General features: G+C 56.0%; 1 protein-coding gene across 3 annotated transcripts in view; it reads right to left on the reverse strand.

The window, feature by feature from the left end:
• Positions 1 to 14,389, reverse strand: part of DNAJC17 (DnaJ heat shock protein family (Hsp40) member C17) — a 125,819-nt gene extending 111,430 nt beyond the window's left edge. For all 3 annotated transcript variants that reach the window (XM_055813467.1, XM_055813466.1, XM_055813468.1), the window contains exon 1: positions 14,253 to 14,389. In XM_055813467.1, the coding sequence (XP_055669442.1) occupies positions 14,253 to 14,330 (78 nt within the window). In that variant the 5' untranslated portion in view covers positions 14,331 to 14,389. The remainder of the gene's footprint in view (positions 1 to 14,252) is intronic.
• Positions 14,390 to 18,199: the final 3,810 nt, after the last annotated feature.

Here is an 18,199-nt window from a genome sequence, read left to right on the forward strand (position 1 = left end):
ACTAGTTGGATTCTGCCAAACATTTCCAGCCCACCTGGACTCTACCCATATAATCCCCTGCCATTAAAATTCTGCCCCAAGTCATCTCAGCTCACTGGGATTCTGCCGAAACCAATCCCAGCACAGATGGATGCAGACCTTTTAATCCCAGCACAGTGGGATTCTGCCTTAAGCCTTGCAGGGATATTCGGATTCTGCCCAGGCTAATCCCATCCCAGCACGATTCTGCCCTAAGCCATCCCAGCCCAGTCGCATTATGCCACAGCAAATCCCAGCCCAGATGGATGCTGCCCAGGCCAATCCCATCCCAGCACGATTCTGCCCTGAAATCCCAGGCCATCAGGATTCTGCCCCAAGCCATCCCAGTTCAGGCGCATTATGCCACAGCAAATCCCAGCCCAGATGGACGCTTCACAAGTAATCCAAGACCAGATGGATTCTGCCCTGAAATCTCAAGCCATTAGGATTCTGCCACAAGCAATCCCAGCCCAGTCGGATTCTCACACAGCAAATCCCAGCCCAGATGGACATTGCCCAAATAATCCCAACCCAGTCGGATTCTCCCTGAAGACTTCCAGGCCTAAGTGCATTGTGCCGCAGCCAATCCCAGCCCGCCTGGAACTCTGCCTCAGCCAAGCCCAACCCAGATGGACGCAGCCCATGCAATCCCCTGCAGGGCATTAGGATCCTGCCCCAGCCATATCAGCCCACTGGGATTCTGACCCAGCCAATCCCAGCCCGCCTGGATTCTGCCCATGTAATCCCCTGCAGGCCTTTAGGATTCCGCTCCAAAATATCCAAGCCTAGGTGGATGCTGCCTACGAAATCCCAGCCCAGCCAGATTCTGCCTTAGAGCTTTGCCAGGATAATTGGATTCCGTCCAGGCCAATCCCATCCAGGCAAGATTCTGCCCATGAAATCCCAGGCCATCAGGATTCTGCCCAAAGCCATCCCAGCCCAGTCGGATTCTCACACAGCAAATCCCAGCCCAGATGGACATTGCCCAAATAATCCCAGCCCAGTCGGATTCTCCCTGAAGACTTCCAGGCCTAAGTGCATTGTGCCCCAGCCAATCCCAGCCCGCCTGGAACTCTGCCTCAGCCAAGCCCAACCCAGATGGACGCAGCCCATGCAATCCCCTGCAGGGCATTAGGATCCTGCCCCAGCCATATCAGCCCACTGGGATTCTGACCCAGCCAATCCCAGCCCACCTGGACTCTTGCTCAGCCAATCCCAGCCAGGACAGACTCTGCCCATGTAATCCCCTGCAGGCCTTTAGGATTCCGCTCCAAAATATCCAAGCCTAGGTGGATGCTGCCTATGAAATCCCAGCCCAGCCAGATTCTGCCTTAGAGCTTTGCCAGGATAATTGGATTCCGTCCAGGCCAATCCCATGCAGGCACGATTCTGCCCATGAAATCCCAGGCCATCAGGATCCTGCCCCAAGCCATCCCAGGCCACTCAGGAGCCGACCCAGCCAATCCCAGCCCAATTGGTCTCTGCCTCAGCCAAGCCCAGCCAGGACTGCTCTGCCCATGTCATCCCCTGCAGGCCTTTAGGATTCTGACCCAAAATACCCAAGCCTAGGTGGATGCTGCCAAAGCAATACCAGCCCACCTGGACTCTGCCCATGCAATCCCAGGCCATTAGGATTCTGCTCCAAGATATCCCAGACTAGTTGGATTCTGCCAAACATTTCCAGCCCACCTGGACTCTACCCATATAATCCCCTGCCATTAAAATTCTGCCCCAAGTCATCTCAGCTCACTGGGATTCTGCCGAAACCAATCCCAGCACAGATGGATGCAGACCTTTTAATCCCAGCACAGTGGGATTCTGCCTTAAGCCTTGCAGGGATATTCGGATTCTGCCCAGGCTAATCCCATCCCAGCACGATTCTGCCCTAAGCCATCCCAGCCCAGTCGCATTATGCCACAGCAAATCCCAGCCCAGATGGATGCTGCCCAGGCCAATCCCATCCCAGCACGATTCTGCCCTGAAATCCCAGGCCATCAGGATTCTGCCCCAAGCCATCCCAGCCCAGTCGGATTCTCACACAGCAAATCCCAGCCCAGATGGACATTGCCCAAATAATCCCAGCCCAGTCGGATTCCCCCTGAAGACTTCCAGGCCTAAGTGCATTGTGCCCCAGCCAATCCCAGCCCGCCTGGACTCTGCCTCAGCCAAGCCCAGCCCAGATGGACGCAGCCCATGCAATCCCCTGCAGGGCATTAGGATCCTGCCCCAGCCATATCAGCCCACTGGGATTCTGACCCAGCCAATCCCAGCCCACCTGGACTCTTGCTCAGCCAATCCCAGCCCGCCTGGATTCTGCCCATGTAATCCCCTGCAGGCCTTTAGGATTCTGCCCCAAAATATCCCAGCCCAGATGCATTCTGCCCAGGAAATCCCAGGCCATTACGATTCTGCCCCACGCCATCCCACTCCAGTCAGATTCTGACGCAGCAAATCCCAGCACAGCTGGACACTTCCCCAAATACTCCCAGCCCAGGCGGATTCTGCATTAAACCTTGCAGGGATAATCGGATTCTGCCCAGGCCAATCCCATCCCAGCACGATTCTGCCCTGAAATCCCAGGCCATCAGGTTTCTGCCCCAAGCCATCCCAGCTCAGGCGCATTATGCCACAGCAAATCCCGGCCCAGATGGACGCTTCACAAGTAATCCAAGACCAGATGGATTCTGCCCTGAAATCTCAAGCCATTAGGATTCTGCCACAAGCAATCCCAGCCCAGTCGGATTCTCACACAGCAAATCCCAGCCCAGATGGACATTGCCCAAATAATCCCAGCCCAGTCGGATTCTCCCTGAAGACTTCCAGGCCTAAGTGCATTGTGCCCCAGCCAATCCCAGCCCGCCTGGACTCTGCCTCAGCCAAGCCCAGCCCAGATGGACGCAGCCCATGCAATCCCCTGCAGGGCATTAGGATCCTGCCCCAGCCATATCAGCCCACTGGGATTCTGACCCAGCCAATCCCAGCCCACCTGGACTCTTGCTCAGCCAATCCCAGCCCGCCTGGACTCTTGCTCAGCCAATCCCAGCCCGCCTGGATTCTGCCCATGTAATCCCCTGCAGGCCTTTAGGATTCTGCCCCAAAATATCCCAGCCCAGATGCATTCTGCCCAGGAAATCCCAGGCCATTACGATTCTGCCCCACGCCATCCCACTCCAGTCAGATTCTGACGCAGCAAATCCCAGCACAGCTGGACACTTCCCCAAATACTCCCAGCCCAGTCGGATTCTGCATTAAACCTTGCAGGGATAATCGGATTCTGCCCAGGCCAATCCCATCCCAGCACGATTCTGCCCTGAAATCCCAGGCCATCAGGATTCTGCCCCAAGCCATCCCAGCTCAGGCGCATTATGCCACAGCAAATCCCGGCCCAGATGGACGCTTCCCAAGTAATCCAAGACCAGATGGATTCTGCCCTGAAATCTCAAGCCATTAGGATTCTGCCACAAGCAATCCCAGCCCAGTCGGATTCTCACACAGCAAATCCCAGCCCAGATGGACATTGCCCAAATAATCCCAGCCCAGTCGGATTCTCTCTTAAGACTTCCAGGCCTAAGTGCATTGTGCCCCAGCCAATCCCAGCCCACCTGGACTCTGCCTCAGCCAAGCCCAGCCCAGATGGACGCAGCCCATGCAATCCCCTGCAGGGCATTAGGATCCTGCCCCAGCCATATCAGCCCACTGGGATTCTGACCCAGCCAATCCCAGCCCACCTGGACTCTTGCTCAGCCAATCCCAGCCAGGACAGACTCTGCCCATGTAATCCCCTGCAGGCCTTTAGGATTCCGCTCCAAAATATCCAAGCCTAGGTGGATGCTGCCTATGAAATCCCAGCCCAGCCAGATTCTGCCTTAGAGCTTTGCCAGGATAATTGGATTCCGTCCAGGCCAATCCCATGCAGGCACGATTCTGCCCATGAAATCCCAGGCCATCAGGATCCTGCCCCAAGCCATCCCAGGCCACTCAGGAGCCGACCCAGCCAATCCCAGCCCAATTGGTCTCTGCCTCAGCCAAGCCCAGCCAGGACTGCTCTGCCCATGTCATCCCCTGCAGGCCTTTAGGATTCTGACCCAAAATACCCAAGCCTAGGTGGATGCTGCCAAAGCAATACCAGCCCACCTGGACTCTGCCCATGCAATCCCAGGCCATTAGGATTCTGCTCCAAGATATCCCAGACTAGTTGGATTCTGCCAAACATTTCCAGCCCACCTGGACTCTACCCATATAATCCCCTGCCATTAAAATTCTGCCCCAAGTCATCTCAGCTCACTGGGATTCTGCCGAAACCAATCCCAGCACAGATGGATGCAGACCTTTTAATCCCAGCACAGTGGGATTCTGCCTTAAGCCTTGCAGGGATATTCGGATTCTGCCCAGGCTAATCCCATCCCAGCACGATTCTGCCCTAAGCCATCCCAGCCCAGTCGCATTATGCCACAGCAAATCCCAGCCCAGATGGATGCTGCCCAGGCCAATCCCATCCCAGCACGATTCTGCCCTGAAATCCCAGGCCATCAGGATTCTGCCCCAAGCCATCCCAGCCCAGTCGGATTCTCACACAGCAAATCCCAGCCCAGATGGACATTGCCCAAATAATCCCAGCCCAGTCGGATTCTCCCTGAAGACTTCCAGGCCTAAGTGCATTGTGCCCCAGCCAATCCCAGCCCGCCTGGACTCTGCCTCAGCCAAGCCCAGCCCAGATGGACGCAGCCCATGCAATCCCCTGCAGGGCATTAGGATCCTGCCCCAGCCAGATCAGCCCACTGGGATTCTGACCCAGCCAATCCCAGCCCACCTGGACTCTTGCTCAGCCAATCCCAGCCCGCCTGGATTCTGCCCATGTAATCCCCTGCAGGCCTTTAGGATTCTGCCCCAAAATATCCCAGCCCAGATGCATTCTGCCCAGGAAATCCCAGGCCATTACGATTCTGCCCCACGCCATCCCACTCCAGTCAGATTCTGACGCAGCAAATCCCAGCACAGCTGGACACTTCCCCAAATACTCCCAGCCCAGGCGGATTCTGCATTAAACCTTGCAGGGATAATCGGATTCTGCCCAGGCCAATCCCATCCCAGCACGATTCTGCCCTGAAATCCCAGGCCATCAGGTTTCTGCCCCAAGCCATCCCAGCTCAGGCGCATTATGCCACAGCAAATCCCGGCCCAGATGGACGCTTCCCAAGTAATCCAAGACCAGATGGATTCTGCCCTGAAATCTCAAGCCATTAGGATTCTGCCACAAGCAATCCCAGCCCAGTCGGATTCTCACACAGCAAATCCCAGCCCAGATGGACATTGCCCAAATAATCCCAGCCCAGTCGGATTCTCTCTTAAGACTTCCAGGCCTAAGTGCATTGTGCCCCAGCCAATCCCAGCCCACCTGGACTCTGCCTCAGCCAAGCCCAGCCCAGATGGACGCAGCCCATGCAATCCCCTGCAGGGCATTAGGATCCTGCCCCAGCCATATCAGCCCACTGGGATTCTGACCCAGCCAATCCCAGCCCACCTGGACTCTTGCTCAGCCAATCCCAGCCAGGACAGACTCTGCCCATGTAATCCCCTGCAGGCCTTTAGGATTCCGCTCCAAAATATCCAAGCCTAGGTGGATGCTGCCTATGAAATCCCAGCCCAGCCAGATTCTGCCTTAGAGCTTTGCCAGGATAATTGGATTCCGTCCAGGCCAATCCCATGCAGGCACGATTCTGCCCATGAAATCCCAGGCCATCAGGATCCTGCCCCAAGCCATCCCAGGCCACTCAGGAGCCGACCCAGCCAATCCCAGCCCAATTGGTCTCTGCCTCAGCCAAGCCCAGCCAGGACTGCTCTGCCCATGTCATCCCCTGCAGGCCTTTAGGATTCTGACCCAAAATACCCAAGCCTAGGTGGATGCTGCCAAAGCAATACCAGCCCACCTGGACTCTGCCCATGCAATCCCAGGCCATTAGGATTCTGCTCCAAGATATCCCAGACTAGTTGGATTCTGCCAAACATTTCCAGCCCACCTGGACTCTACCCATATAATCCCCTGCCATTAAAATTCTGCCCCAAGTCATCTCAGCTCACTGGGATTCTGCCGAAACCAATCCCAGCACAGATGGATGCAGACCTTTTAATCCCAGCACAGTGGGATTCTGCCTTAAGCCTTGCAGGGATATTCGGATTCTGCCCAGGCTAATCCCATCCCAGCACGATTCTGCCCTAAGCCATCCCAGCCCAGTCGCATTATGCCACAGCAAATCCCAGCCCAGATGGATGCTGCCCAGGCCAATCCCATCCCAGCACGATTCTGCCCTGAAATCCCAGGCCATCAGGATTCTGCCCCAAGCCATCCCAGCCCAGTCGGATTCTCACACAGCAAATCCCAGCCCAGATGGACATTGCCCAAATAATCCCAGCCCAGTCGGATTCTCCCTGAAGACTTCCAGGCCTAAGTGCATTGTGCCCCAGCCAATCCCAGCCCGCCTGGACTCTGCCTCAGCCAAGCCCAGCCCAGATGGACGCAGCCCATGCAATCCCCTGCAGGGCATTAGGATCCTGCCCCAGCCATATCAGCCCACTGGGATTCTGACCCAGCCAATCCCAGCCCACCTGGACTCTTGCTCAGCCAATCCCAGCCCGCCTGGATTCTGCCCATGTAATCCCCTGCAGGCCTTTAGGATTCTGCCCCAAAATATCCCAGCCCAGATGCATTCTGCCCAGGAAATCCCAGGCCATTACGATTCTGCCCCACGCCATCCCACTCCAGTCAGATTCTGACGCAGCAAATCCCAGCACAGCTGGACACTTCCCCAAATACTCCCAGCCCAGGCGGATTCTGCATTAAACCTTGCAGGGATATTCGGATTCTGCCCAGGCCAATCCCATCCCAGCACGATTCTGCCCTGAAATCCCAGGCCATCAGGTTTCTGCCCCAAGCCATCCCAGCTCAGGCGCATTATGCCACAGCAAATCCCGGCCCAGATGGACGCTTCCCAAGTAATCCAAGACCAGATGGATTCTGCCCTGAAATCTCAAGCCATTAGGATTCTGCCACAAGCAATCCCAGCCCAGTCGGATTCTCACACAGCAAATCCCAGCCCAGATGGACATTGCCCAAATAATCCCAGCCCAGTCGGATTCTCCCTGAAGACTTCCAGGCCTAAGTGCATTGTGCCCCAGCCAATCCCAGCCCGCCTGGACTCTGCCTCAGCCAAGCCCAGCCCAGATGGACGCAGCCCATGCAATCCCCTGCAGGGCATTAGGATCCTGCCCCAGCCATATCAGCCCACTGGGATTCTGACCCAGCCAATCCCAGCCCACCTGGACTCTTGCTCAGCCAATCCCAGCCCGCCTGGATTCTGCCCATGTAATCCCCTGCAGGCCTTTAGGATTCTGCCCCAAAATATCCCAGCCCAGATGCATTCTGCCCAGGAAATCCCAGGCCATTACGATTCTGCCCCACGCCATCCCACTCCAGTCAGATTCTGACGCAGCAAATCCCAGCACAGCTGGACACTTCCCCAAATACTCCCAGCCCAGTCGGATTCTGCATTAAACCTTGCAGGGATAATCGGATTCTGCCCAGGCCAATCCCATCCCAGCACGATTCTGCCCTGAAATCCCAGGCCATCAGGATTCTGCCCCAAGCCATCCCAGCTCAGGCACATTATGCCACAGCAAATCCCGGCCCAGATGGACGCTTCCCAAGTAATCCAAGACCAGATGGATTCTGCCCTGAAATCTCAAGCCATTAGGATTCTGCCACAAGCAATCCCAGCCCAGTCGGATTCTCACACAGCAAATCCCAGCCCAGATGGACATTGCCCAAATAATCCCAGCCCAGTCGGATTCTCTCTTAAGACTTCCAGGCCTAAGTGCATTGTGCCCCAGCCAATCCCAGCCCACCTGGACTCTGCCTCAGCCAAGCCCAGCCCAGATGGACGCAGCCCATGCAATCCCCTGCAGGGCATTAGGATCCTGCCCCAGCCATATCAGCCCACTGGGATTCTGACCCAGCCAATCCCAGCCCACCTGGACTCTTGCTCAGCCAATCCCAGCCAGGACAGACTCTGCCCATGTAATCCCCTGCAGGCCTTTAGGATTCCGCTCCAAAATATCCAAGCCTAGGTGGATGCTGCCTATGAAATCCCAGCCCAGCCAGATTCTGCCTTAGAGCTTTGCCAGGATAATTGGATTCCGTCCAGGCCAATCCCATCCAGGCACGATTCTGCCCATGAAATCCCAGGCCATCAGGATCCTGCCCCAAGCCATCCCCGGCCACTCAGGAGCCGACCCAGCCAATCCCAGCCCAATTGGTCTCTGCCTCAGCCAAGCCCAGCCAGGACTGCTCTGCCCATGTCATCCCCTGCAGGCCTTTAGGATTCTGACCCAAAATACCCAAGCCTAGGTGGATGCTGCCGAAGCAATACCAGCCCACCTGGACTCTGCCCATGCAATCCCAGGCCATTAGGATTCTGCTCCAAGATATCCCAGACTAGTTGGATTCTGCCAAACATTTCCAGCCCACCTGGACTCTACCCATATAATCCCCTGCCATTAAAATTCTGCCCCAAGTCATCTCAGCTCACTGGGATTCTGCCGAAACCAATCCCAGCACAGATGGATGCAGACCTTTTAATCCCAGCACAGTGGGATTCTGCCTTAAGCCTTGCAGGGATATTCGGATTCTGCCCAGGCTAATCCCATCCCAGCACGATTCTGCCCTAAGCCATCCCAGCCCAGTCGCATTATGCCACAGCAAATCCCAGCCCAGATGGATGCTGCCCAGGCCAATCCCATCCCAGCACGATTCTGCCCTGAAATCCCAGGCCATCAGGATTCTGCCCCAAGCCATCCCAGCCCAGTCGGATTCTCACACAGCAAATCCCGGCCCAGATGGACGCTTCCCAAGTAATCCAAGACCAGATGGATTCTGCCCTGAAATCTCAAGCCATTAGGATTCTGCCACAAGCAATCCCAGCCCAGTCGGATTCTGACACAGCAAATCCCAGCCCAGATGGACATTGCCCAAATAATCCCAACCCAGTCGGATTCTCCCTGAAGACTTCCAGGCCTAAGTGCATTGTGCCGCAGCCAATCCCAGCCCGCCTGGAACTCTGCCTCAGCCAAGCCCAACCCAGATGGACGCAGCCCATGCAATCCCCTGCAGGGCATTAGGATCCTGCCCCAGCCATATCAGCCCACTGGGATTCTGACCCAGCCAATCCCAGCCCACCTGGATTCTGCCCATGTAATCCCCTGCAGGCCTTTAGGATTCCGCTCCAAAATATCCAAGCCTAGGTGGATGCTGCCTACGAAATCCCAGCCCAGCCAGATTCTGTCTTAGAGCTTTGCCAGGATAATTGGATTCCGTCCAGGCCAATCCCATCCAGGCAAGATTCTGCCCATGAAATCCCAGGCCATCAGGATTCTGCCCAAAGCCATCCCAGCCCAGTCGGATTCTCACACAGCAAATCCCAGCCCAGATGGACATTGCCCAAATAATCCCAGCCCAGTCGGATTCTCCCTGAAGACTTCCAGGCCTAAGTGCATTGTGCCCCAGCCAATCCCAGCCCGCCTGGAACTCTGCCTCAGCCAAGCCCAGCCCAGATGGACGCAGCCCATGCAATCCCCTGCAGGGCATTAGGATCCTGCCCCAGCCATATCAGCCCACTGGGATTCTGACCCAGCCAATCCCAGCCCACCTGGACTCTTGCTCAGCCAATCCCAGCCCGCCTGGATTCTGCCCATGTAATCCCCTGCAGGCCTTTAGGATTCTGCCCCAAAATATCCCAGCCCAGATGCATTCTGCCCATGAAATCCCAGGCCATTACGATTCTGCCCCACGCCATCCCACTCCAGTCAGATTCTGGCGCAGCAAATCCCAGCACAGCTGGACACTTCCCCAAATACTCCCAGCCCAGTCGGATTCTGCATTAAACCTTGCAGGGATAATCGGATTCTGCCCAGGCCAATCCCATCCCAGCACGATTCTGCCCTGAAATCCCAGGCCATCAGGATTCTGCCCCAAGCCATCCCAGCTCAGGCACATTATGCCACAGCAAATCCCGGCCCAGATGGACGCTTCCCAAGTAATCCAAGACCAGATGGATTCTGCCCTGAAATCTCAAGCCATTAGGATTCTGCCACAAGCAATCCCAGCCCAGTCGGATTCTGACACAGCAAATCCCAGCCCAGATGGACATTGCCCAAATAATCCCAGCCCAGTCAGATTCTCCCTGAAGACTACCAGGCCTAAGTGCATTGTGCCCCAGCCAATCCCAGCCCGCCTGGACTCTGCCTCAGCCAAGCCCAACCCAGATGGACGCAGCCCGTGCAATCCCCTGCAGGGCATTAGGATCCTCCCCCAGCCATATCAGCCTCCTGGGATTCTATCCCAGAAAATCCCAGCCCACCTGGACTCCTGCTCAGCCAATCCCAGCCAGGACAGACTCTGCCCATGTAATCCCCTGCAGGCCTTTAGGATTCCGCTCCAAAATATCCAAGCCTAGGTGGATGCTGCCTATGAAATCCCAGCCCAGCCAGATTCTGCCTTAGAGCTTTGCCAGGATAATTGGATTCCGTCCAGGCCAATCCCATCCAGGCACGATTCTGCCCATGAAATCCCAGGCCATCAGGATCCTGCCCCAAGCCATCCCCGGCCACTCAGGAGCCGACCCAGCCAATCCCAGCCCAATTGGTCTCTGCCTCAGCCAAGCCCAGCCAGGACTGCTCTGCCCATGTCATCCCCTGCAGGCCTTTAGGATTCTGACCCAAAATACCCAAGCCTAGGTGGATGCTGCCGAAGCAATACCAGCCCACCTGGACTCTGCCCATGCAATCCCAGGCCATTAGGATTCTGCTCCAAGATATCCCAGGCTAGCTGGATTCTGCCAAACATTTCCAGCCCACCTGGACTCTACCCATATAATCCCCTGCCATTAAAATTCTGCCCCAAGTCATCTCAGCTCACTGGGATTCTGCCGAAACCAATCCCAGCACAGATGGATGCAGACCTTTTAATCCCAGCACAGTGGGATTCTGCCTTAAGCCTTGCAGGAATATTCGGATTCTGCCCAGGCTAATCCCATCCCAGCACGATTCTGCCCTGAAATCCCAGGCCATCAGGATTCTGCCCCAAGCCATCCCAGCTCAGGCGCATTATGCCACAGCAAATCCCAGCCCAGATGGATGCTGCCCAGGCCAATCCCATCCCAGCACGATTCTGCCCTGAAATCCCAGGCCATCAGGATTCTGCCCCAAGCCATCCCAGCCCAGTCGGATTCTCACACAGCAAATCCCAGCCCAGATGGACATTGCCCAAATAATCCCAGCCCAGTCGGATTCTCCCTGAAGACTTCCAGGCCTAAGTGCATTGTGCCCCAGCCAATCCCAGCCCGCCTGGACTCTGCCTCAGCCAAGCCCAACCCAGATGGACGCAGCCCATGCAATCCCCTGCAGGGCATTAGGATCCCGCCCCAGCCAATCCCAGCCCGCCTGGACTCTGCCCCAGCCAATCCCTGGGCATTAGGATTCCGCCCCAGCCAATCCCTGGGCATTAGGATTCTGCCCCAGCCAATCCCTGGGCATTAGGATTCCGCCCCAGCCAATCCCTGGGCATTAGGTTTCCGTCCCAGCCAATCCCTGGGCATTCGGTTTCCGCCCCAGCCAATCCCTGGGCATGAGGATTCCGCCCCAGCCAATCCCTGGGCATGAGGATTCCGCCCCAGCCAATCCCTGGGCATGAGGATTCCGCCCCAGCCAATCCCTGGGCATGAGGATTCCGCCCCAGCCAATCCCTGGGCATGAGGATTCCGCCCCAGCCAATCCCTGGGCATGAGGATTCCGCCCCAGCCAATCCCAGCCCGCCTGGACTCTGCCCCAGCCAATCCCTGGGCATTAGGATTCCGCCCCAGCCAATCCCTGGGCATTAGGATTCCGCCCCAGCCAATCCCTGGGCATTAGGATTCCGCCCCAGCCAATCCCTGGGCATTAGGATTCCGCCCCAGCCAATCCCTGGGCATTAGGATTCCGCCCCAGCCAATCCCTGGGCATTAGGATTCCGCCCCAGCCAATCCCTGGGCATTAGGATTCCGCCCCAGCCAATCCCTGGGCATTAGGATTCCGCCCCAGCCAATCCCTGGGCATTAGGATTCGCCCCAGCCAATCCCTGGGCTTTAGGATTCCGCCCCAGCCATACCAGCCTCCTGGCATTCTACCCCAGCCATTCCCAGCCAGGATGGACTCTGCCCATGGAATCCCCTGCAGGGCATTAGGATTGTGCCCTAAACTATCCAACCCTAGGTGGATGATGCCCAAGCAATTCTAGCCCAGCTGGACTCTGCCCTTTCATGTCCCCAAGGCCTGACAGAAAATGAAGACCAGTTCTGGAGTGCCAAGATCTCCGTCACTCCGCATATTGAAAGCTAAAGCAGCCAACTATGGTAGCAAGATACCTCTGAAGAATTCAGTTTTTAATCTCAATGCAGTTACCTGTCTTTTCTAATCACACTCTACTACAAGGATATGCATTTAGCCCAGGACACTTAGTAGGCAGGCAGCCATATTTTGAAGAAGTCTAAGCTTTTCAAAGCCATAAGTTTTACTAGGTGCATTATATACATTGTATTACATCATTAACATCAGCAAAGTCAAGTCTGGTTCACTAAGGCAGTTTTCTAGAAGAGGGTACTCCGTTCTCTGCAGCTGTAACTTTGGGGCAGAGAAAGTATCATTCACTGTACAACAATTATGTCTGGCAAGGTGGAGAATTTTTGACAAAAGACTGTTTAATCTCTTTCAAAGAAAGACTGTACGACTTTCTGAGCTAAGTCACTTTTAACAACCTGAATTCCCTTTGCCAGAGAAACATCTGAATGCCAGAAAGGAAAGGAAGAAAAGCTGCTCTGTTCCACTGCCAAGCAGCCTTCCGCTAAAGTAGGTGGAATAAGCAATCATTCGGCACCCTCTGGTGGGCAAAGCTCTGGGAAGGGAAACTGCAGCTGAAGCTATAGGCTCGTCCTGCCTCCTGCATAAGCAAGACTCGTTAAGCGAGAAGTCTCTTCCCCGTGTATCAGTCACAATTATTATAGTAAGTATGTGGTCATTCCAGATAAGGCTTCTTTAAACAGTGAGGTTAAATTGCCTCAACAGTCTTGCTCCCCTTTATTAGTCTCTTGTGGCCACGCTAATCTGCATACAAAGGGTCTTTGGGCTGTTTCAAGTATTTTACATCAACGATTAGCACTCTAAATTAGACTTGTCACTTTTTAAGTTGCACCGTAACGTCCAATTTGCAAATTTCCTCATCCTTTTCCCCAGCAACTAGCTCAGCAGTGAAGCTGGGGGCACCTGAAGTCTTTCCTCACATTCAGTCCTGAGTGTTATATTTGGCTTGTTCCCATTTTGTGCTTAATACACATGGAAATTCCAGGCAGCTTCAGACACAATTGCTGGTTATGCCCAGACTGTAGCTTCTGAGTCTTATCCTGCTGTACTGCTAGCGCTCTTTACTGCTAAAGAAAAAAAAGCAAAAAAAAGCATCTAAGGAGGAGAAGTAAAGTCTTCCTTTCAAGTTTAACTTTGTTTAGTTACTAACAGTTTTACTCAGAGAATTGCTTCCATTGAAATGCCACTTTTCTCAGTTCAGTTGCTCAAATCCCGTGTTTAGTGTTCTTACCAATTAAGTAAAGAAAAAAAATAATAGGAACGTGTAATTCCAAACAAATAAAATTAACAAGATGACCTCAGGGAACCTATACTACTCAGACCAACGTCTAACAACCAGATTTTTGGTAAACACATGAGCTTTCCTTCTGCTGGCACATAAACAAAGTCAGAGAAGTATCATCCAAGACAAATCCTGCAGTTATCTCCAACTTATTTCAGCCTCCTCCAAAGCCAGGCTTCACCCCACAGGACCAAGATGAGAAAACGGAAGGTTAAGTTCACCACAGCAAAGCCAGCATCAGAAAAAATGGGCTTTTCCACTCATTATTAGCTCAAGCCGACAAGGCTGCAGATATGACATAAAAACAGCGCCTGGAGGATCCGCTCAGGCAAGTGTCGGAGCGCAGCACCCGCAGCGCAGCCCCACGCCCGAGCCGCCCCTGCCCCCGGCTGCAGCCGCTCCCGCGGGAAGGGCGGGAGAACCGGGCCCCTCTGGGCACCGGAGAAAAGCGAGCAGCCCGGGCCCGAGCCACCCCGCGGCCCCGTAAAGGTTCCCGGCCCAAGGCCCTGACCTCCTTCTCCGACGCCTTCTCGCCGACCCCCAACAGGCCATACAGGTCCAGCTGCAGCAGGTCGTTATCGACCGCCATCTCGGCACCGAGCGTCTCCCCGCTCGGTGCCGCCGGCCCGCGCTGCCCGCCGGGAAATGGAGTCTCCACCCGCCGCCGCGCTCCCTCCCCAGGCGGCACCTGGACTACGAGTACCAGCATGCACCGCGCGGAGAGCCGTGGGTGGGCGGTGGCGGGAGCGAGGCCGGCTGGGAGCTGGAGTTCTCTGCGGCAGCTGCGGGCCGAGGCGCGGGGCATTGTAGGTAACGAGGGTCCGGCCGCCGCCTGTGTAACCGGCCGCCACCCTCCGAGGGGACCGGTACGGCAGAGAAGCGTCCCGAAGGCTTGGCTGAGAATCCCTGAGAGCAGCTGGATTCTTCGACGTCGCCGGTTGATTTTGCCTCATGGCAGACAGCTCGGATAGATCCAAGGAATGAGACTTGGCAAACAGGCCAAGGCCAGGACCCACCTGGCCAGACCCACTGGTGGCACGCTCTGTGTTCCCCACAAGTCCCCACGCCCTTGGCCCGAAGCAGCAGGGCTATGGTGCACGGGGTATCCCCTGCCCCTTGGAAATAAACACTGGGTTACCGTCAGCACCTTGCACCCAAGGCACCTTTTCTTAGTTGTGTTTCTCAAAGCCCGGGTCATCCTCATTTCTCTGCTTTGGAGTTTCCCCAGCAGGATTCCTGCTTTCCTGGCTTGAAGAAAGCGCTGATGCTGCAGTTTCTCCAAGGGCTCTGCCCCGTGCAGGGCTCTGGGGAGGAAGGGCTTTGTGGAGGAATCTCCCTCGCGCTCCCCTCCACAGACACAAAGCCAGAGACCGCAATGCCCCAAGCATGAGGAGGACCAAGAGGCTGGGGGCTGACCTGCCGGAATGCAGCTCTGCAGAGGAGGACCTGGGAGTGCTGGCAGAAAGCAAATTGCCCACAAGCCACCAGGGTGCCTGTGTGGCCAAGAAGTCTGATGGGATCCTGGGGTGCATGAGGATGAGCGTGGCCAAACGGGCCCGAGGGAGGTGGTCCTGCCCCTCTACTCTGCCCTGGGGAGGCTGTGGCTGCGGGGCTGTGTCCAGCTCTGGGCTCCCCAGTTCCAGAGAGACAGGGAACTGTTGGAGGGGGTCCAGCAAAGACTACAAAGATGGTGAGGGGACTGGAGCATCTCCCCGATGAGGAAAGGCTGAGAGAGCTGGGGCTGTTCAGCCTGGACAAGAGAAGACTGAGAGGGGATCTTATCGATATCCACAGACATCTTAAGGGCAAGTGTCAGGAGGATGGGGCCAGGGTCTTTTCAGTGATGCCCAGCCACCAGACAAGGGGCAACGGGCACAAACTGCAACAGAGGATGTTTCAGCTGAATCTAAGGAAGAACTTCTTTGCCTTGAGACTGACAGAGCCCTGGAAGAGGCTGCCCAGAGAGGCTGTGTGGTCTCCTTCTCTGGAGACATTCAAAACCCACCTGGATGCACATCTGTGCAACCTGTTGTAGGTGAACCTGCTTTAGCAGGGAGCTGGACTAGATGATCTGCAGAGCTCTCTTCCAAGCCTGAGTGTTCAGTCTGAGTCTGTGAGAACCTCAGCTTGCCGTGTCACCCTTCCCTGTCCTCTGCCATTGCACACTGCACTCAGCAGACCCAGGCCCCTGAGCTCCAGGGCTCAGTGCAGGCTTGTGGGGACAGAGGGGCTCTGGTGCCTTCTTAGCGGTATCCAGCAATAGGGCAAGAGTCAATGGGCACAGACTGAAACAACGGAATCTCTTGCTAACCGTAACAGACAGCTTGTGTATTTGGAGGGAGGTCAAGGCCTGGGACGCGTTGCCCACAGGGCTTCTGGAGGCTCTGTCTTTTGAGATTGTCAGAGCTTGAGTGGATGTGGCCCTGGACTGCCTGCTCTGGCTGCCCCTGCTGGAGCAATGGGCTTGCACTGCATGATCTCCAGAGGTCCCTTCCCAACTCCTCAAGTCTGTCTTTTCCCAAGAGAGGAGATGACAGGAGTGCTTTCTGCCACAGATTTTATTCCTCAGCAGGAGCATAAGGGCCCTGGCTTGATCCCGTTTGCTGCCACTGCTGGAGTCAGGCACAACCCAGGTTGCAAGTGCTCCCCTGCCAGTGTCTGTGTGCAGCACAGCCACCAGCGCGAGGGCCTTTGTTGTGCCTGGGCTCGTTGCACTACCTTGGCAGGTGATGGTCCTGGGGTGAGTGTAGCATTTTCCTTCTTGGTAGGGTGCGCTACCAGGCCCTGTGCCCGGCACGGCTGCGCAACCTCCAGCAGGATCAGCTCCATGCCGCCCTCCGTTCTCTGGAGGAATTGTGGCCTCCCCACTGGCGGCGCTCTCTTCTCCCAGAGAAAGACGGGCTTGGTTCAGGGCTTAGATCTTGTGCCCCATCCCGATCCCTCATTCCTCGCTGCTCCCGCTGTGCTCGGCCCCTTGTGCTGCCGGACCTGCACTGGGATCGGCTTCTTGCGTGCTGGGCCCTGGAGGAATCCTGGCCTGCCTGCTGCTGCTGCTCGCCCCACACTGAGGAGGCTGGGGTGTCCTGTTCAGGCATTGGAGCTTAGTCATTGTCACGAGCCCTACTCCACTGCTGACTCCTGCTTCTGGAGGAGTTGAAGCCCCAGGTGTGCTCAGACCATTGGTGGCCATCATGGTGCTGCCTCAGGTCCCTGCCTTGGGCCCTCCCTGGAGCCCTGGTGTGGTCACTACCGTGGTGTCCGCTGGAAAAGTCATGTCGCTGCTGGCCTGAGGAATGCAGCCACCTCCTTGCTTCATTGTGGTGTTGAGGTCTTGCTCTGTTGAAGGCCCTGATGTCGTGCACCTCATAGGTGCTGGGTGCCAGCTTGTAGAAGATGACTTCGGCAGGCTGCCAACAGAGTGGGCATATGGCTTTTCTCTGGGCCCAGTCCCATATACAAGGAAAACAGAAACGATCCCTGCACCCGCTCACACAGGCTTCGTTGCTGATGGTGTTCAGGCAGATAGGGCATTCCTCATCCTCGGGGGTGTCCAGCGGCACAGCCTGAGGCACCTGGCTGGTGCTGGCAGCCGGGGAAGAGGCACTCTGTTCTGCCAAGCCCCCCTCCTCTGACTCCATCTGGCACTGCAAAGGAGAGAGATACAAAGCTGATGCCCTGTCCTGAAGACACAACCGGCAGGAAGCAGCAAAGGTGACGAAGTGAGGTGCTGAAGAGGTGCCCACTCTGCCTCGGGGCTGTGCTGGTGCAGCCACAAAGGCTAGGGAGCATCCCGGGGCAGACGAGCAAGCCCAGGGGCATCTCTGTGTGCTCCTGCTGTCCAGGCGGGGTGGTGACTTACCTCTCCGACACAGACAGTAGGAACTGGGGAGGCAGGAAAGCAGCTCGTGGCCTCCCAGCAAGGACAGCACAAGGGTGGGGGTGCAGCAGGTCAGGAGCGGCACCGGGATGGGGGTCCTTTGTCCCCTTACCTGCAGACGACTGCACCCCACGCAGGAGGATAGCACTGTGGCCCTGCAGGGCTGCCCCACGGTGATACCGTGGGATTCTACAGTAACACTGTGGTGACATCACAGAGCTTTTGGGGACCACACCCAGAGGTCACAATGCCTAGTCCTGGGAGCGGACCAAAAAAAAAGCTCCATATGTCCAAATCTGGGCTTCCTTAGTGAGACTTGGACATACTGGAGACAGTACAAGTAAGGGTCACAGGGAAGCTCCATGGCCTGGAGTCTCCCTCCAGTGAGGAACTATGATCAAGGTACCTATACGCCTTGCTTGCACACAGGCACCAACCTTCAGGCGGTGTGCCTCAAGTCTCTTTCTCGCCAGGCAGGTTCTGAATACAACAGAATAGAATAGCACAGTTCCATTGGAAGGGACCTACCACAATCAGCTAGTACAACTGACTTCAGGGCTGATGAAATGTTAAAGCAAATG

Source organism: Falco peregrinus, chromosome 9, assembly GCF_023634155.1.
Source record: "Falco peregrinus isolate bFalPer1 chromosome 9, bFalPer1.pri, whole genome shotgun sequence".
In the NCBI taxonomy this organism is placed as follows: Eukaryota; Metazoa; Chordata; class Aves; order Falconiformes; family Falconidae; genus Falco; species Falco peregrinus.